Source organism: Mytilus edulis, chromosome 11 (genome assembly GCF_963676685.1).
Source record: "Mytilus edulis chromosome 11, xbMytEdul2.2, whole genome shotgun sequence".
Lineage (NCBI taxonomy): Eukaryota > Metazoa > Mollusca > Bivalvia > Mytilida > Mytilidae > Mytilus > Mytilus edulis.
Window position 1 is genome coordinate 39273029 of NC_092354.1, and position 22214 is coordinate 39295242.

At 31.8% G+C, this 22214-nt stretch overlaps 1 protein-coding gene across 1 annotated transcript in view; it reads left to right on the forward strand.

Moving 5' to 3' along the window:
- The window catches only part of LOC139494242 (mucin-2-like), a 39959-nt gene extending 22517 nt beyond the window's left edge, over nucleotides 1-17442 (forward strand). The window contains exons 3-6 of the mRNA XM_071282411.1: nucleotides 5723-6198; nucleotides 15725-15803; nucleotides 16423-16763; nucleotides 17428-17442. Coding sequence (XP_071138512.1) covers nucleotides 5723-6198; nucleotides 15725-15803; nucleotides 16423-16763; nucleotides 17428-17442 — 911 coding nt within the window. The remainder of the gene's footprint in view (nucleotides 1-5722; nucleotides 6199-15724; nucleotides 15804-16422; nucleotides 16764-17427) is intronic.
- Nucleotides 17443-22214: the final 4772 nt, after the last annotated feature.

A 22214-nucleotide genomic window follows, 5' to 3' on the forward strand; every position in this document is an offset into this window, starting at 1 on the left:
TCTTTTAAAATGGTTTTGAATAGGTTGAATCGATGTCAATTTTAAATAGGACATGAAAGAATAAATTAGTAAATGCGTCGTTTTTGTAGTTAATTAAGTGTTACATTATATAAAAAGACAATGAAATATAACACTTTTAAATGAATAAACTCATTGAACGGTTTAAATTCTTTCAATCAGCATTGCAAAACACAGATGTAATCTATCACACAGTTTTATTTTGATATTGTTAAAATTTAAAAACGCAAGCCATACAATCTTTCATGATAAAAAAGTTTGCGCTTGTTTTTAATCGAATATGCTTGCTACCTTAACACGTCTGGCTTAAACACTTTTGTGTTTCGTTCTATTTAATCTTTTAGCGATTTGTACTGATGATCCAACAATAGGAAGATGCAGGAAACGCCAAAATGTATGAATTTAAATAGAACGCAATTGCAAACTAAAATTATCAAGTGAAACCTTCAGTAGTCAACTGTGTATAAGATACAGCAAAGGAAATAAAGAACGATAAAAGGTATAACAAAACCTCAAGTAAACTTTAAAAATAATCAAATGCCTCATACATAAGTAAAAAATGTACATGTTCAATGTATGTTGTGCATTATAATTGTTGGTACACGAGTGTAAAACAAATCTTCAAGTATTTTACTTAATTTTACCTGATTTACAATAAATATACATAACTTTTTTTCTATAAATGAGTCATCAACTCACCTCTTTGAAAGATGATTCAGTATCGATTTGCCTCTTTAAGTCTTGAAATCTTGTATGTATCATGTGCCTGTGTACTTCTCCGGTTACCTCAGCTAAAGACAGTGAACATGTCTCTAGTTTTTTCCATTTTTCTTCAAACGTAGATTTTGAAATATCTATGCTTTCTCCAATGTGGTTCATAAAGTTTCTCACATCTCTTATTGCGTTAAACTCAATTGCATTACCAGGTGTTGGAATGCAGCAAGAATTGATTATTGCACATAACATAGTGATATCAAGATCAATCAGTTTGACTTGTGTTGGAACATATTTGCACAGACAGTGTGGTTTAATTCTATATTTCTCATTTCTTTTCTCGTGATCTAAATTCTGTTGACCCGTACTTTCATATAGAATATGAAACTGTTTACGTCTTAAACTTACGCTCCTTGATATCGATGAATCTTCAAACGAATCATTGCACATGCAACACGGTGCATAATTTATATACGCATGAAAGAGTTCGTGTTTGTTTTGTTCTAAAAACTAGAAAAATGAGCACGTTTTGTTCAAAATTTCTCGTTCAAAATACATAAGAACAACGTGCATTGCAAGTCCATATGGCTGTCGTAATTTGTTAATGTAGCGTTGTTTAGTGGTATCCATTTTTCTAATACCTGAAATAAGTTAATACATATAATTGATTGTATTAAGCTTTAAATTAATATTCGAAACTGGTAAATTTGTAGCAGCAAACGCTGGTAAACTTTCGATCATAAACATTCAAATATTTTACAAAAAATGTTAAAGTAATAAAATAACAAATGTCACACATCTTACCTTTAAGTTCTTGTGTCTATACCAAAATTCTTTTCAAAACCAAACTATATGTCCCGTCTATTGAAAATCATAAGCATATATCATGTGTTTCATTGATTCTTTTATAGTCCTCTATCTTCACAAAGGAAAGTTACTTACCGTTTCAGTGACGATTTTCACGTGTAATCGATATTAAAACAAATTTAAAATTTTACTTAATTTGCAATTCGACAATACCTCAAGTTGTCACCCTTATAATCTTCAAAGAGTCCGCGTATTTTATTTCTTCTTAAAGGTTTTAATTGTTCGTTTTTATGTCTATTAACAAGAATGAGCGATTAATGATTTTCTGTTCTTCATTTTAAGCAAAAACCTGATTTGTTCTAATAATAACATCATTGTTGCGACTGAATTAATGGCAAGGATGCCTGGATCGTTCGTTGGATGGACAGTATAAACAGTCAGGCGAATGATATCAAAGATACCTTCAATTTTTAGGAAAAACAAAAAAATCATACCAAAAACATAAAAAAAAATATGACGAAAAAAAACCAACTGTCTACTAGACTCGACTCAGAAAGTTAAAGTTATCAGCCATCATGAGGCCACTCAACAAATTTGTATTGACACTCAATTGATAAATTTACACAATTTGATAATCAGGTCTTAACTAAAAGACAAATACCGAGTTCACCTGTCTTAACCTTCATCTTAGTCTTTTCCTCGATATTGACAAATATATGGAGGACTTTATGAGATATATAATGGTTGTTTTTTAGATTAAACTTTTAATTTCACGGCAATAACATGCAATAACATGCTTTCTGCTCTATGGTTTCCCCCGGCATGTTTTTATATTGGAGTTTTTAATACGATACGCTCGTGCATGATCAGTACTTATTAGCATATATTTGTTTCTTACACAAAAAACGAAACGAAACTTAAGTTGACACGACAAAAATTGCAGGGTCTCCATCTTTCACTTGAATGTATCATAAATTATAACGGGATTGGCATTTATAACTAAAATGAAGGTTAATACAGGTGAACTCTGTATTTGTCTTTTTGTTACGACTTATATTAATTTATGTTTGACAAATCATATAAAAATAACTAAACCAGTGAATTATAATACTATACTCCACCGTGTAACCACTTATGTGCGGATCACATGACGATTATCAACATGGCAATGTTTTTAGGATAAAACCTTTGAAAAGAAATAAGACAGGTTCAAAACTTTGATGAATGGACTTGCTTGCAAATCAATGTTGTATTTAAACGTTATATTCAAATTCAAATTCAAATTCAAAGTTTTATTGCCTTATAAACTTTACAGTTTGTGACATATAACAACACCAAAAACAAATAAAGACAATAACTAAGTAACTCAACATATATATACAAATTCAGGTAAATATTAAAGGGTCCCCTGTCCTCAGTTCCAGTGACTTTTTTTTATATAGGATCATAGTTTATTCACTTGTGTTGGTGTTGATGGGTTAAGTATATACATAGCTTTGTCATTGTCAGTGAAATTAGCAAATGAATTACTTTCTCTGTTAATGCAATTAAAATATGTTAATCTAATATTTGAATTATGAGAACAATTTATTAAGAAATGTTTCTAATCATCTAGTACTTTGCATTTTTTGCAAAGTCTCTCTTCACGAGGAATTTTAAAATGCCTTCCTTTTTCAATTAATAATGAATGGTCACTGATTCTAAGTTTTGTAATTAATTTTTATAAATTCAAAGTTTGGGTTAGAGAGGTTAGGTTTGATCAAAAGATTTGGCTCAAGTCCTTCATAAAAATTTAATTTACTTTTATCATCAATAGATTTCAACTTATCCATCAACAGGTTGTTGTAGTGAGTTTATTTGGGGTTTAATATAGCTTTTAATATTTTTTAATTGTTTCAAGTTATCACAGGTTTTTAGTCTTTCTATATCAATGTTAGATTCAGAAAGAATATCTTTTGCAAAAGTGAACCATGAATAAGAGTCACTAGAATCCAAAGTTTTAGTTAATTGAAAAGATTCATGTAATAAGGGATTCAAATTTGAGGTGAAAAGCCTTGCTAAATACATAATAGTTTGGGTTTTTATATGACATTCAATATGCAGTCTTCCCAATTCGTTCCTTGTACCAAAATTTGAGGCACTCTTGTTATATTGGAAAACGTCTCAATAACGTCAAGCCAAACCATTGCACTTCAGCGAAAAGACCATCGTACTTCGGCGTGGACCATCGCACTTCATCGTCCCCATAGCACCTCAGAGTCTTACATATTTAATTATATTATGATACTAAAACCCTATCTGCTATGAGTTCTTTGTTACCTTGTGTATCATTGTAATTTTTTGGAGTTTCTTATGTAACTTATTCTGACATCGAACTCGAACTTCTTTTATTCATTTTACTGTGGGTATGGGTGTGTGTTCGTGTGTTTTACATTGCCTAGACATATAGATGGCATATCTATTAATATTGACAATGCAATTTCCCATAGGAACTCATATCCTAGAAAGGAAAGTTCATATTTTTTCAATGGTCAAAATATAGGATTATTAATTCCGATTTGATACTGTGAGCCTAGGATGAATATAAATTTCCATTCCGTAAGATTATCTGTCAAAAAGGGGAAATACGATTTAAATAGGAATTTTAATGTACGTGTTTTAAATCAAACAAACATACATTTCTACCTCTATCACACGAACACTGAATTATAATATCTTTGGAAAAATCCTCGTGTCTTAAGATTCATGATTTTTTATTTTATTGGTATCAGATTACTTTCGTCGAGGTGGTTCAACTATGCACGACCGTATCATGATGAATGAAGCAAATATTAAAGGATATAATTTGTTTAATTATCAAATTTACGTTAAGCTATGCGAATCACAAGATGAATGTTGCCTGATTTATAAGCCTAATAATTAACGAAAGTATGCTATAAATAAATCGAAGGAAATTATAGCCCTTTAGACTTTAGATGAACTGTATAACGACTGATCGTACGATATAATGGTAAAGTTGTAAATTTAACGATGATTTTGACTGATTGATTCGTTGACTTGTTTATCTTATGTTAAACTGTTGATTGTTTTGTAAAATTCGAATTCGAGAATATATTAGACAATTTGAAAAAAATAATCCATAAACGAGTGTTCCGCGAAAAAAGGTACGACCAGCATGAAACGTTGTAAAAAAAATCTCAATACAAATTGTTGCTTGTTTGATCCAGATTTATATGATCTTTAAAATGATATTCAAACGGATTTCAATTATTAAAAAAATAGAACGCTCAAGTTATACTATGCACGTGTAAATTATATTTACAGAAAACCATATTCCTAGCTTCATTATGTTTAGTCCATGTGGTGACTGTGATACATGCAAGCAGAAAAAAGGGTATGTTTTTTTTCTTTCTTCAAAACACTCCACAATTCAGAAAATATAGTATCGTAATTGCAAACTTCGGCAGCTTTGTGATAAAGCCAGAAGATTCATATTGGACGCCAAAAATATAATCGTAAGAAAACTTATAGACAAACAAAATGAAGACAATCGAAAGGACAATTCTGCTACACTGGATATAAAAGACGAAACAACACTTACCAATCACAAAGGGACGAATGGTAGTCAATCGGCAGATCAGTAAAGTACATTGTATTAAGCGAAATATTATAAGATATTATATGTGAAGGTAAGTTGTATGTCAATGTTGATAATGACGAGAAACGCTGTCAACGTTAGAAACGGGTTTTATTGAAATAATTCTGAATATCTTTGTTTTGTATCCCGATTAAAAAAAAAACCACTAGGAGAAAACACAGAAGCACCGGACGAGTTTTTCTGACCAGGGGTTATATTTTTCAAAGTTTGATGGGTTTTACTAGTTTTCCCTTAGTATAATAACAAAAGCTTGAAAAATAGAGCGTTAAACAAAATTCTGTAGTATTGTGAATTGTGTCAATACTGATGAATATATATACACAGTACCGATAACTACCATATCATACAATTTACACGGTAGCTAATATCATGATCAGATTATGCAATGTGTCATTACAAACCGTCTAATCAAATAACCTGCTTTAAAAGACCCGATTACAAACTTATTGTAAACATCTCAAATATATCCTCCTATTGGTGGTTCCAAGATTTCTTTTGATGCTATCCACTATAAATACATTGTAGAGCAACGAAACAACAATTATATTAAAGCTGAAACGTTGCCAGTGATGCCAGCACCAAATCTACTGACAGTACGAGTAGTTTTACCAACACCATCTCCATATACAGAAGCCCCAACGGTGCCAACGGCTTCTCCGCCAACAATGAAAGAAGGAATACCAACACCTAGTCCAATTTCAGGAGTTTCAAAATCAACAACACTCCGACCAACAACTGTACGAATTCCTAACAATCATGTTCAAACCGCAGTCAGTCAAACGACTGTAAAACTATCATACACAACTGTTCATTCCTCAATGGATAGTAATTACAGGCTACCATCAGCAGCAGCTCGATCACCGATTGTAAGAATATGTAACAAAACTTTACATACTTCAAATAATGGGAACCACTTATCACACGCTTTTGGAAATGGAGCAGTAGCTGCATCTGATGCAGCCTATATCAAAGTCTACTCGGCTATTATTTTCAGCTTGATGGTACGTATACAACAGCCAAAACTTACAAACTTGAATTCAATAATGAAAAAGTCTCAGTTCGAAGGTCTTTGAAGTTACCACAAATCCCCAACTGTACTTTCATTGTTGTAAGAACAATCAGGTAAGTCGTATTTAACTTTGGCTTAGCATAGTTATGCTTAGAAGCATGTTACAGTTTTGCCTATTTAAGTTGCGATATTTCTTTAATTGTAGGTCCTATTAATTTTGTTATAAAGTAAAAGTATATATGTACTCAGTCTTCATTTCAAATGAAATGTCTACCAGTATGAGACAGTGTATCGATTTTATTTGCATCAAGTTTGATCTTGTTTGAGAAATGAAGAAAAAAAGTGTTTATTATCTATGTTCCATTTCGATTGCAATGTGTTGCACTGGGAACACGTAGATGGAGTCTTCTTTAAACATTTTGTTGTATGTATTGCTACTCCATTTATTAATGTTGTATTTGATCCGCTGTCATGGCTTTCGAGATATATTTTATATTAAAGCTGTTCATATAGTGTTTGTGTTCTTAACTCGTTTTTGTTTGTGTTTCGAAAAAGTATTAGAGTTTCTATTTGAGGTAAAATTCGTGATGATATATTTTCTTATTTCATGCTCATATTTTACCTCTAAGTAGAGACGAAAGATACCAGAGTGACATTCAAACTCAAATATCTATAATAAAGCGGAACATTCGGTAAGACATTTCACATTGACTTAATGGAAACCTTAAATTATAAACGAGGAAATGTCCAACAGACATATAAAAGTACACACAACATAAGAGTCTCAACTTAAGACTGAGCAATACGAATCCAACCAAACACATGGGAGTGTTCTGAGGTGATCTGGAAGGGTAAACATATATTGCTCCACACGGGACATCCCTCGATTTTACTCATGTTAAAGCGAATCCTATAATCTGTCTTATTTAGAAAGTCAAATTTTGGGATATTGGACGGTACTGTAATTAGAAACATATCCGCTATCATCGGTGAAATGGATATTTTATAACCAACGACCGGTTGATTCAAACTTCACATTTAGAAATCTTAGTTGAAAACCTTATGAGCAGCAACCCTTTATCATGGAAATAATAATGATAGGAAATGCAAGCCGTCGAATATCGTATCAACTAGGATAACTTATAACCAGTTCTAAAAACACTTGCTTCAACTATATATGAGTGGAAATATCCCCAAAAAATGATTATGAAAATGATCAAATTATATAAAGTTAAATTTAATCCAAGTGCATTTCAAACGAATGACTTCAACATCGACAACTTTACAGGTAATGTGGTTTTATACTCCCGCTTTAAAAAGGGGGGGTATACTGTTTTACCTCTGTCTGTCCTTCCATCAGTCCGTCAGTCAGTCCGTCCGTCCCATGAATATTTTTCATCGCATTTTTCTCAGGAACTACAATACCAGGATTTCTGAAATTTGGTTTCAGGGTTTATCTAAGTCAGCTATACCGTGTGATGCGTTTTCAGATTGATCACTTGACAACTTCCTGTTTACCGAACACTTGGATGATTTTACACATGATAGCCAAGTTGAAAATTTTCGTCACATTTTTCTCAGGAACTACAATACAAGGATTTCTGAAATTTGGTTTCAGGATTTATATAAGTCAGCTATACCGTGTCATGCGTTTTCAGATTCATCACTCGACAACTTCCTGTTTACCGAACACTTGCATATTTTTACACTATTAATATTATCCACTTGCGGCGGGGTATCATCAGTGAGCAGTAGCTCGCAGTTTCACTTGTTATTACTTTTTTATTACAGATACTACAATGAAGACAGATATGACGTATAATAAAAGGTCAAGTAAACAACAATGTACTATGTATTTGCTTCCTTACTATAGGTTGTTAACTGGAAATTTGTTAACAATTTTATAATGAATTAAACTATATGACAGAAGTATCATAAACAGAAACATTCCATAAATAAAATAACATTGAGATACAACAAATGAGGGACACTTATTGAAGACGTTACTGGTTTAAATACTAACGTGCAATTTTTGCAAAGGTTTCAATTATGATTTTACTACCTTCACCGACCTGTTAATTGCCATGATGAAAAACTGAAAGGTTCAAAAATGCATTTCATTCTCCCTATAATGGCATTGTAGGCATCACATTGGCAAGTTCTGTGATGACAATGATAAGTATTCCAAAACAAATATTACTTGAAGATCGAGATGAAATTTTATGTTGGCAAACTTATTTATTCTGAAAAAAAAACAGCTTTGAAAAATGTCAATTTTGTTCATATTTTATTTTGAGTATTTGTTGTTGACAGCTCATCTCGATTGTTTGTGTTTAATCTATAGAACATTTATAGACTTGTGAGATATAATAGTTGGCATATTGTTTAGACACATGTCAAATCTTACATATATAACTATTTATATGTTGTTTGTTGTTTTTTTTTTGTCATGGGGATGCTGTCTCAAATATGTAATCAAAAAATGTTTAAACATACCTTTCAGTTTGTTTACTTATTCATGTGATATATATCATATTTAAGTACGTTTTACGTGTATGTCCTGAATGCACAATGTTTACAATACACGATACACATATAGAAATACTCTGATAAACACTTGTGAAGATCATGCGAGTGCTGGAAATCGCTCGATGTATTTTTTTATGATCTATTTTGTTGACATTCATAGATACATAGATAAATCATGCAGGCACCTTTAGTACAAGACAGCAAACCAATAACACAAACACGAAAACGGCAGGTTTATCTTGTATTTGCTTGGCAGTATATATACCCTTAATACAGGACGGAAAGTCAAAAACCTGAACCTTTATTATCAATTAAATCATGATATATTCTTTAAAACATTTGTTTTAAACATTTTTATATCAATTTCTTTAAGTTAAAATGAAAGGAATTTAAAAGGCAAATATTTTACAAAACAATAAAAAAAAACAAAAAAACAAAAAAAAAACATTTATTGGAGTCTCACCTCTTTAAAACATTTGATATACAACACAATATAATATTTACAATTTATAAAAGAGTCATTCTAAAAAGAATTATGAGAGACTTTCCAAGTATTTTTCAATGAAAATAAAACTTGTGCTTTTACAGCCGTAGTACGGACGTTTTATGGACGTGGAGGTATTTCAAAAAGTCCGTAAAACGTTCGTAGCTAATTTACCGGTGTATGATTGCTGATGCCTAGGTCACACATTAACGGATTTGACGCCAGATTAGCTACGGATACGATTCGGCATCATTCGTGATAATCTGTATTTGTCCGTAGATATCCGGATTGTTGTCGTAGTCATACGTAGTAGTACTTGTATATACTTGATAATTATTGAGCATGCGCCAAATTTGACCACGGATAAAACGACAGTAGTAACTTCTAACTAAACCGTATAAGACCGTATTAATCCGTACTTATTCGTAGGCATGACTGATGTCTACGGCAAGTTTCGGGGAACTGCGAACTAGTACGGTTGCATCCTGCATTGGTAAGGATACAATTTGTTACGAATGTGTCACGGAACTGCACGATTTCATTACGTTGCAATGCGGACGGCTATCCTAAGGTATCAGCAAGGGTTATGAAAGTCTATTACAGTTTACGACGTAACAACAGGACATAATACGGAATACTGTAGATTCTTTTATTTTCGTTGCTACCAATTTTTGTGGATTGCAGAAACTTTGAATTTTCATGGATAGTTGATTTCGTGGTTCTGCCAAAGTCTGAATACAACTTTATAGAAATTTTTTTTTTCGTTGAACATATAAATTCGTTGTTCACCTGTACCTACAAAATCCATGAATATTGGAATCCAAGGAATGATAATGAATCCACAGTATTACGCCTGTAATGACGACAAACTAACGTAAGGCTTCTGTATAAATACACCATACTTTTATGGACCTACTTATTCTGTGTCTTGGCTTTGAGGTATGGATTGGGAGTTGTCTCATTGGTACTTATACTACATCTTCCTATAATATCTATATAATGATTATCCGCCATGAATAATCAAGAGCTGCTGCTTGGAATTAATTGGTTGGGATAGGATATTGAAATGGCACAAAATGACAGTGCAGGGTCGAGTTGCTTTATGACACGTAGAGTTGACAGGATGCAGAGTAGATGGTGGACTAGGGACTAAGCCAGTTTGATCCCCTTATGACTAAATGATGTTCAAAAAATTGAGCTACATTTAAGAACTTATAAAATAGTATTAGATATGTTTCAATAACAGCTACATGTCGTTGGTTCGATGATTACGAATAATACCACATAGTACAGACAGACAGTCCAATAATTTATTTATCAAGAACGAAAAATAATCTACGATTAACTGCCATATAGAAATGATGAATAACAAGTAAATTATAGAAATGTGACGGTTCGTACTATTTCGTTTCAGAACGTTCATATTCGTACTTTCCCTTTCGTATACTGTACCAAACCGTTGTTTATCCGCAAAACATACGCCACGAAACGTGTAGATGCGTAATAAATCGTGTAAATTCCGTATTGAACCGTATCTTACCGTAAGAACCCGTATCACTCATGTCACAAACATGAACCCCGTTCTTCATCATCCGTGGTAGGAACGTCAAACCCCGTAGTCGTACCGTTGTACATCTGTATCGGATCCGTATCAGACTACGGAAACTGCATTATCGGGATCATCCATGAGATTAAATTCGTAGTGAATCCGTCGAGGTGATCCGTGAATGTGTGATCTAGGCATTACATTCCATTCATTTGAACTGTGGTGGATAGTTGTCTTATAATCAATCATACCAAGCTTTTCTTATTTTTGTATTGTAAATTGATAGGCACCAGAAAGCGTATATAGATACGTTTGTAGAAATTATAATTAAATAAGTGTAATGATTAGTTTGAAACTCTTTCTCTTCAGAGATGACTAATATTTAGCCGGGTTTTTTCCCTCTGTTTTGTACCTTTTTTATCGGTTATATTGTGCGTTGTTTCTTTCAATCACAAACGTCAATTATTAAGATATCACCAATGAATTTCCTTCTTTAATTATATGTAAAATTGAGAATGCAAACAAAGAATGTGTCAAAGTGACAACAACCTGGCCAAAGAGTAGAAAACAGCCTATGGCCACAAATGGGTCTGGAACACAGCAAGGAAATTCCGCATCCAAAGGTGGGATTACGAAAAGGAATATCACACTAAACTCCGAAAATAAATAAGCCAAAATATAAAAAATAAAAAAATGCAAAACTTAAATGTGCACATTGTTCACATATTACTGATCCGTATTTATATTAGTTTGGACATTTGTTTAAGACCCTTTTACATTAAAACTAAAAAAAACCGGAACAATGTTAATAAATATTAAAAGAAACATTAGTTATAACGATCGAAAGTAGTCATGATAGTCATGGTTTCACTAAAGCACTGAATGTTCTATGGAATATGGTACTAACAGTAAATTCAAAACACAAAGTAAGACAACTCACATTAGAAGCAAAAAAAGCAAAGGAATGGCACCTATAATGTGAATTGCTTCTAGCTATGAAACCTGGTAAAAACCCATTTTATTTAGCCAATCAAAATTAAGACCACAAGGATTCCACTGCTGCGAGATAATACCAAAACTGGAACTATGCCGAAGCTTACTCCTAAACAATAATGAATACTAGTATTCATTAACATAGAAGTCGCACGAAACTACAACCAGTCAGCCCTGTACACGTGTAGCTACGAAATTTTTGGAGAAAATGAATGTTTGAGGACTGTCAAGACATTTTATACTCAAACATTAGTTCATTTTCTTGTAATTTCTAACTACTTAGAATTTAATAATATTTAGATCCATTTTACATGCTAATTGAGTTAAGTCTGCCAATTGATATTTTATCGTATGTTTTTCTTTGTTGTGATGTTATGCTATTGTTTCAGAAAAAGGGAGAAGGTTTGGATCCATTAAAACGTTTAATCCCGCTGCAAATGTTTGCACCTGTCCTAAGTCAGGAATCTGATGTACAGTAGTTGTCGTTTGTTTATGTAATATATACGTGTTTCTCGTTTCTCGTTTTGTTTATATAGATTAGACCATTGGTTTTCCCGTTTGAATGGTTTTACACTAGTAATTTTGGGGCCCTTTATAGCTTGTTGTTCGGTGTGAGCTAAGGCTCCGTGTTGAAGGCCGTACTTTAACCTATAATGGTTTACTTTTTAAATTGTTATTTGTATGGAGAGTTGTCTCATTGGCACTCACACCACATCTTCCTATATCTAATGTGTCATCAACTAATAAATAATCAATTATAGTATTTTTATTTACAGTACCAAGCTCATTTACAATCACTAACCTGGTTTACGTTAAATTCTAGATTTCCATAAAACATATTTAGATACTTCAATCAATACTATCAACTCTTTTTAATTAATTGGGTGTGTTTTCAATAATCTAAAATGTGTTTTACAAATGAAGAAATAGTTATCCTACATTCATATGTATATTTACATAAATAGCATATCTCAGTTGGAAGAGAGACAACTCTAGTATTAAAGTCGTAAATAGAATGAACATTTCCTATATATATATACGAAACATAAGAGTCGTGGTATAAAAATTTACGAAAGGGAAATGGTTCATTCTTATTGAACACAAAGAATAAAAAGACGGAAAGCAAAATCAATATAATGCATTTCATGCAATAGCTTGGAAAACCTTTTTGTTTAATTTCCCGTCATGAATATGTGCGAAAAAATAAACGTAAAACCAAACAATAAATCCTGTAAATTATAATGTGTTGATGAAATAAATGCCAATTGTTTGAATCCATGTGAAAAGAACGTACGATGAACTATAGCTGTTAAAATTCTGTGTCATTTGGTCTCTTGTGGAATGTTGTCTCATTTGCATTCAGACTACATCTTCTTTTTTTATATATACATGTCCACCATTTCCATGCTGGTTTACCACAGACACAACCGAATCTTCGCTTAAAACTCTGGATCGGGACAATAATCTATTCTCTTTTTTAACAATTCGAATCCTAGGATGATCATTCATTTCCATTTAGTAAATGACTCGACAAAAACATACAAATACTATGTGAGTTTGAAATTTTACCGTGCAAATATTGAAATTGGACAAACACATTTTCTCCTGCAATCGCACGATTACACAATTATTTTATCATATGAATAATTCACATGTCGTTACTAGATTGATTTGTTATATTATCACTTACAAGATAAGCAGTTGTGTGACTTAAACACTATCCTTTTGGATAAAGATGGAATTAAAGTGATGATAAAATAACATACTACTATATTTTTGTTAAGTTATGATAATCACGCGAAGAATAGTATATCATTTACATACTCGAGAATTCAAACGAAGTAATATAAATAAGGTGAAATTAAAACGCTAATTTCAAATGAATTAAATTTCTGTTGATTTTATTGTACATGTTGTATAATGGTAAGAATCATTTATTAATGAGGGGGGATTATATAGCGATGTTAAGTATGAAAATCAAACTACTTTAATCATTTTAAAAGATTTTTACGCTAGAAAATTAATCACCAAATTGATTTAAAAACCACGCTAGTTATCCGAAAGACTACGTATTTTCAATTAATGTTGAAAGGCTTTATTAAGGAGGCTGGCGGGTACAAAACTATCACAAATTAAACATTTGCTTTTTTCACTACAAATTTTATTTATTACAATATTAGTTATTACTTATGATATGGTACAAAAATCAACCCAAAATAAATCAATTCGGTTTGGCCCCAGATGGCTATAAAACTGTTTATATCATTTAAAAAGCTCCAAATTATCTCCCTTTGATGCAAACATGCCATATTTTGGCATTGAAATTGAAATATCTTTTTTAACTGATCGGTGACCTATATTTTTTATTACTGTTCTTAAATAAGCTGTGCATAAACTTAATAATTGTAAAATTTAAGCGATTTCTGTAATTTAGTTCTTTTTGATTTCAATATTAACTTTATTCCTCCTATTAGTTCAACAGAAAAAAAGGACATTAACAAAAATGTATGCTTTTTTCAGAGGCAGAGTGTGAGCTTAAAGGAACGGTGACCCCATTTTTTTATTTCATTTTTCTTTTAAAAATATGATAAAGTTCATTGAAAAAAAATATAGCGAAATCCTATATTAAAAAAAAATATTTATACCTGCGAGACACTTTAAGATACAAAAATTGATTAAAAGACAAAGTCAAAACAGCAGGCGCTCTCATAACGACATGTTTGTAATATTTGAGTATACTATGCCTGTACCAAGTCAGTAATATGACAGTTGTTATCTACTAGTATTCGTTTGATGTGTTACCGCTTTTTATATTGCCTTTTGATTAGGGGCGTTCATTTTTGAATTCTCCTTGTAGTTCAGGATTTTTTTGTGATTTTTCAAGTACTCTGTTTTGACTTTCTTTTAGTTGTGTTTTTACTGATTTTCACATATGTATGTACATGAACAAGACCTGCATTCTTGGTCAAATTTTATAGTTTGCTCCTTCACTACGGATCATACGAAAAAGAACCATGTTTCATCTTTGGTATTGACATCGACATTTTTCTCTCGTTTTTACTACTTAAGGTTTGGTATTTGTTAGAGAACCTGAATGTAGAATTGATATTACCCAAGCTGCCATTTACTTTGAATTGTTCGAATAACTCAGGAGTGTTAATCTAAAAAGTAAAATCACAAAAATACTCAACTCAGAGGAAAATGGAATAGGCTTCCTTAGCTGTATTTGCTACTTTATTTGGCCTCTTAATTGTTTTATTCGACTGTCATTGATGAGACCTCTCTCCTTCGTTGGTTTTCCTGTTTAAATGGTGTTTTTTTTTCACATTTTTGGGCCCTTTGTTGCTTGCTGTTCGGTGTGAGCCAAAGTTGAAGACCGTACGTTCACCTATAATGGTTTACTTTTACGAATTGTGACTTGGAATTGATTAGCACTCATATCACATCTTCTTCTAACTATATGATTTATCCATAATTTATCTTATCCCAGGAATAGATTACCCTTAGCCGTATTTGGCACAACATTTTGAAATTTTGGGTCCTCAATGCTCTTCGACTTTGCAATAGTTTGGCTTTATATCTTTTTTGATCTGAGCGTCAATGATGAGTCTTATGTAGACGAAACGCGCGTCTTGCGTATTAAATTATAATCCTGGTACCTTTTGATAACTGTTTATCAATAGAGTGATCCAAATATATAGTGTTTAAAAAAGAAGTGCAATTACATGGTAAGTATGAAACTGATTTACTTACGTACCTTTTTTAAACGTTAAATTCATTTATTGAGATGAAAACGTTAAGTAAAAATATGTAAGCAAAAATAATTTCTTGTGATCGAAGCGCTGTTATGATTTCTCCTTAACCAGGAACGCTCAAAGGCAAATATAAGAATATGTGGGGTTGCTGTTAACGTAATACTTCTTTTTAACATACATATCTACTAAAATATATATTTTGTACTTACAGAAAACCATTTATTACCTAACCTTAGTATGTATAGTGTATACGTGTATAGTAAATGGTGTACGTGCTCCAAGAGGATATGGTATGTTTGAAATAACTGTCCAAGTCTTTAAATTTGTAATAGTGCTAACTGTATAATACATCTTGGATCTCTGGAAGTTGAGATGTTAATTCTATAACACAATGTATTAGATAAGTGTTCTCTCCAGATATTTCGTTTAGCATTTTGTTGAGCAGGGACATTTGACACACCATTTTGCATATTGTGTTTCTATAGTATCACATTAAAAAACAATCTATAAGAGAATAAATTCAGTAGCATCACATTTACAAAAAATTGCATAACACTACTATGCTACTACAATGTCATAGGGAGAAGACTGTAAGATATATCATGGTTGGTGTATGTCGTCTTCAGCAACGATAATTATTTAGCCTTTCCAAACTCGTCTAGTGTATACATTAGTTGTTTGATGTTTGGCAGATGTAAATAATATAACAAATATAAAATTTGCTCTACATAGCACAGCTGAGTTAACCCCAGTATTTTGATGGGGTTTAAAAAATAAAGCTGAGTTTACCCCAGTGTTTTGATGGGGTGTAACAACTCAAGCTGAGTTTACCTCAGTGTTTTGATGGGGTTTGACACCTTATAATGTGTTCCTTATAATAATACATCATTTGTTTCTCTTTGTTTGTAGAACGACGAAAGACGGCACTTAGTAATGCTGCTTCAGTTTCTTCAAACTCAACATTACAAAATACGACATTAACAGCAGAAAGTTCAGGGTCACCTTCAACAAACGAAACGGACACATCAACACATAGTTCAACTTCAAAAAATACAAACATATCAACGCCTAGTACAACTGTGAAGGAAACACAACCACCAAAAGCCGGTTCAGCAGGTTCAAACAAAGCTGGTACTGCTCCCATTCCAAAATCCCAGGTATTATCAACAACTCCTGCAGGAAGTGGAGCAGAGACTAGATCAGTAATTCAATCTGTCAACTATTATCTTGGTATTGTAATCTACTTTTTGGTATGTAATAAAATAACGACACTCACTATAAAAAAAAAATAAACAAAAATAAGGAGGTATAATTGCAAAGGAGATGACCTTCTCTAAAATATTGCTAAGGGTTCTTGGTAACCAATTATCTTATCATTAGCACAGGTGTAAACACTGGCGTTGTGAGTTCGAACATCGTACATAACAGGTACGCTACGATTGACTCTAACTGATATATCAGTTTTCCTGTCGATGGTTAGTAGTTATTTTCTGACGTTTCGCCTTTCTTCGCAAATCCAAACTGCCCGCCCCAACATAAACAAACCATATCATCTTTTCTTCGATTGTGGCATAACCGAATGAGTATTATCAACGGAATTAAAATTGCATGAGTAACAAGTAACATGGGGAGCATCTGAGTCTTCCCTAGTGTTTGATGGGGTAAATATTCCTCCATATTTACTATGTTGTTGATTTGTTGTCGTTTCGTAATTTTTCTATTTTTATCACGGTGTTGTCAGTTGTTTATTTCTGACATACTAGTTTAAAAAATCTCCTTGGTAACTTCTGTCCTGTCATTCTGTTTTACTATCTTGTCAAAATGAGACTATTATAGACGAACCATAATTATGTAGATATAATGGCTTTTGTTATTGTATTTTGTTATTTTCATTATCATTATCATTTTTTACAGATGCTGCAGTTATGAAGACAGAGTAAGGGAGTACAATGTAATTTTTGGAAACGACATTCTATTAATAATTTGTGAAACACTCTTGAACTTTGTATTACTTTACAGTCTATTAAAAATAATTTATGTCATAATTTATAAAAGAATTATTTCCTTATCTGTGTGACTGCTAGTCTGTAGTTAACAGGTATACTAATACAGTGACCTATAGCTGTTAATTTCTGTGTCATTTTGTCTCTTGTTGGGAGTTCTCACATTGGCAATCATACCTCATCTTCTTTTTTTAAATACATGATTCAGAGACAATCTTGCCAACGAGGCTACTACCCAAGACAATTTTTAAAAAGCGTGGGTTTAAACAACCACAAATTCCTTACGGCCTTCAAATACAAACAAAACCAATACCATATAGTGCGCATTAAATTGTCCAAACATGACAAAATGTGAAAAATTCAAACAAAATAAAAACCGTTCTACCGATGTAGGCAAAATAATAAACGAAAATGAAAAATTGCAAAAAAAACCCAAACACTAACGTACTTCTGACGAGTGACAGACATATTTAGAGTTCGGCAAGGTTGGAAAAGTAAGCAGCCCATCCATAACCTGGGACAGTGCATTTTGTTACAGTACAACATAAGAAACAACTATAAAATAGACAAAGGTCGTTCTTATATTATACGGTTACACCACTATCCCAGGTTAGAAGGAGGATAGGGATCCCGCTAACAGTTTAACCCGGCCACAATCAGTATGTATGTACCTGTTTCATATCAGGAGTCTGGAATTCAGTAGTTGTTGTTTGTTGAGGTGTCCATATTTGTTTTTCGTTCATTTTATGTACATAAATTAGATAGCTAGTTTTCTTGTTTGAATTGTTTTATGTTTGTATTTTTCGGTCTTTTTAGCTGACTATGCGGTATGGGCTTTGCTCAATACTGAAGGCCGTATGGTTACCTAGAGTTGTTAATTTCTGTGTCATTTGGTCTTTGGCGGAGAGTTGTCTCATTGGCAATCATATCACATTTTTTTTTATAAAAATATGTCTCTACACTACACTCTCAAGTAACTGTTTTATAACAGAGTAGGATTTTCCTTGCGATATTATTGTGTTTTGGAGACACAAATGTAGGATTCACTGTAGAAGGAGACGTTGGAAGCAAACATAGGGTTCATTATAAGAGGAGACATTGGGAGCAAATATTGAGTCACTGTAGGAGGAGAAATTTGGAGTAAATATATATTCACTGTAGAAGGAGAAATTCGGACCAAATATAGTATTCATTGTAGTAGGAGACATCAGGAGCAAATTTAGGGATCACTGTAAGAGGAGACATTGATAGCAAATAAAGGGTTCAATTATAATATACCAGGATTATAATTGTAATACGCCAGACGCACGTTTCGTCTTCATACACAGGCAAAAGTGCCACGCATGATATGCGCACGAAGGCCAATACATGCGTGAATCATGCGTAAATCATGCGTAAATCATGCGTAAATCATGCGATATATGAAGTATGCGTAAATCGCATGATTCTCACATGCGTTTTTCGCATGTAAAATTCATGCGTGTATCGCATACTTTTGCACACGCATGATTTACGCATGAAGGTTTTTACATGCGTTAATCATGTGTGAATCATGCGTATATCATGCGATATAGGAAGTATGCGTTAATCGCATGATCTTCACATGCGCTTTTCGCATATTTTGTATATCATGTGTGTATCGCATGATTTTCACATGCGCTTTTTGCACGATTTGTAACATGCGTATATCGCATAATTGTTAGCACATGATAATCATATGAAGGTTAGTTGTTACATAAATCATGTCTCAAATATGTTCAATTTATGTAATATTTGAATTTAACTTCAATTTTTATGATTATGGGATCTGGTTTTTGCATGTATGTCAACATGTGTGTTATAACATATTGCAAATGCCTATTGACTATACTAAATGGTTTTTTTCTCAGGGTGATCCTGTAAATGGTAACAATGAAAAGCAGATTTTGTGACCCCTTATCAGAATCACTGGATATTATAAATTTTTAGCCAGCAATATTTCACTTTCAAGAACAACAATAAACATATTTGATGATTCAGACTGTAAATCTTTAATAATTCTTCAACTCTTTCTATATAATATTTACCTTCAATGACAATAAATTGCAAATAAAATTATGTTTTAAAAATGTTAATAATGATAAGCATGGTAAGAAAAAAGGTAAATCATTTTCAGAATTTTAAAATACAAAATATTCAATTATACTATATATTATTTTTTTGTTACCTATAATAACTGTCAAACCTCAAATTCATCGAACTATGAACTAATATTTATTTAAGGTGGTACCCAACACCTTCACTAAAATTATTTTGGCTCGTTTAATTTTCATAAAATTTTGACAAACTTTTTACTTTGACCCTTTCACAAAGATATAAAAATTTCAAAAAATTTTAACCAACCATTTGATCAGAAATATTACACTGGTTATATAGCAGTTTGACCAACACTAATTTTGATTATTGAGAAGCTTAATATTCCCTTAACAACATGACATAATTAAAACGTTTTTTACAGAGTTATCTCCCTGTAGTTTTAGGTACCACCTCAAGGAATGACTTATATAATTTTTCTGTCAATGAGTTATTTTAAAGTGTACACCACACTTTTCATTTTATTTCGAATAGACAGAAAAAATATTACTGTCTTCTTATAATTTAAATCTAAATTCCATTTTAAACCAGAGAAAACCATGAAAAACGTTGATGACGTCATGGTCACATGACTAAATTATGTCTATGAGCTGATAAACAAAACAACGTCAGTCAATCAAAAGATGTGTTACAACCAAAATTAAATTATCTTGAAATGTTTCAAATTAACCTATTAAACATAGTTTCAGATGACCAAATAAACATGTGATTTTAAAAATAAAAAAAAAGGACACCAATTTCAAGGGATTTCAGTTATTATTTGTAATTCCCTATTCAAATTTACTTTGGGGTCAAAAGGCAATAAAAAATCGCAAGTCGTAGAGTTTATACAATTACATTTTTGTGTCATACAAAAGCATTTGAATTATGTCTGAATGATACAACTTCATAAGTGTTCAAAATCCTATAGTAAAGCAAGAAATATTCACTCAAATGTTGTTATATAGATTTCTGATATGGTCATAACAGGTGAATTAAACATCTACAAGGTGTAATTATAATACATATATATACTCAATTTCCTTAATGTTTTAAAGTTTGTTCGACTTCACATGGAATAGTTTTAACCAATCAGATGGTGATTTCGCTATCAAAATCAACATTCAGTGGAATAATATGCTATACTTCTTCTACCAAAAGAAAAGGAGGTGTACTTTCATCCTGAATAAAATAATTGCAAGATTGCAAGATTCATAAAACAGACATTAAGTAATGATTTCATATAGCCTATACCAATTCTCTTCCATGGATTATTAAAGTCTCATATCTCAACAAGTACCACCTACATTTAAATGAGACCATTGTATACAGCATTAAAATGCATTGATATAAAATATTGAAAAAAGTACAATTTACATGAAATAAAATTTCTACTAAAGTTAAATAACTAGATTTTGTAACACACATGTATCATTTTTAAATCTTAGAATGAAAACACTAATTTCTGGATATCATCTTAAGTATAACATTTCTCATTAAAAGTGTGAGCAACATAATATAAATGTTTTTCTAAATTCCTCATAAAGATGACATCTTGATTTAGCCAATTAAACCCATGTGATATACATGTAAAATTCTAAATATAGACACCCTATCCTTTAAGCTTTGATTTCGGTTGACACTTAGAAAAGTATTAAAAACATGAAATTTAACCAAATTTTTGGGATTCCATGTATACAATATACTTTGTAAAATTGACATATTTATAATCAATTAAGGTAGATCAGGGGTCTATTTACCATAAAAGACACACAATGGAATTAACTATTTTGTCAATATATATTTATAGCCATTCCTTTTTGTATAAATATGAAATAGATATTTTTTCAAGTTACAAGTTTAGAAAAAAATTCAGATTATCTTATTTTTCTCACTAAAATTACTTTCAAAACTTGAATTAAACAATAAAAAATCTTTTTTTTTTAAATCATTATCTGATATCATATAAACAAGTCAAGTCCTTCAGTAAAATATATCCCCTAAAAGATGTGCGTATACAAATAAAGTCTTGCTGAGCTATTTTTTTTATCTTTAACAATCCAATATGGAATAGATACCCAAAACACCTTATTTGGATCTGGAATAATTTAGAATCCTGGAAATCTATTGTGGTTAAACATTTTAGGGGGATCCCAAACCTCCCCTAAGCTGGAACAGTAATATAACAGTACAACATAAGAACGAACAGTACTGAATATCATAAGTTCTACGTATTTTTGGTACATAAATGGTATCTATGCAATAGTAGCTGTGTAGAATTGTACACAGTACTTTAGTACAAGTAATCTTGATGTACTGTTATAAAGACGCATATCAAACATACATCTGTAAAGCAGTATATCAACTCACTGTACATCCTTAAAAGCTTTATATAAACTGTACATCTGTAAAGCTTACTTGTAATAAAGAAGCTGAATATAATGAAAAGTAACCCAACTAAAATAGGGTTAGCCATGCACCCATGGCTCAAGGTAAATTTACTATCATTTCAGTATGAACTTACCACTCAGTCATGGCTATAACCCTTTATAGTTAGGTAACTTTTCATCATAAATATTTCATCAA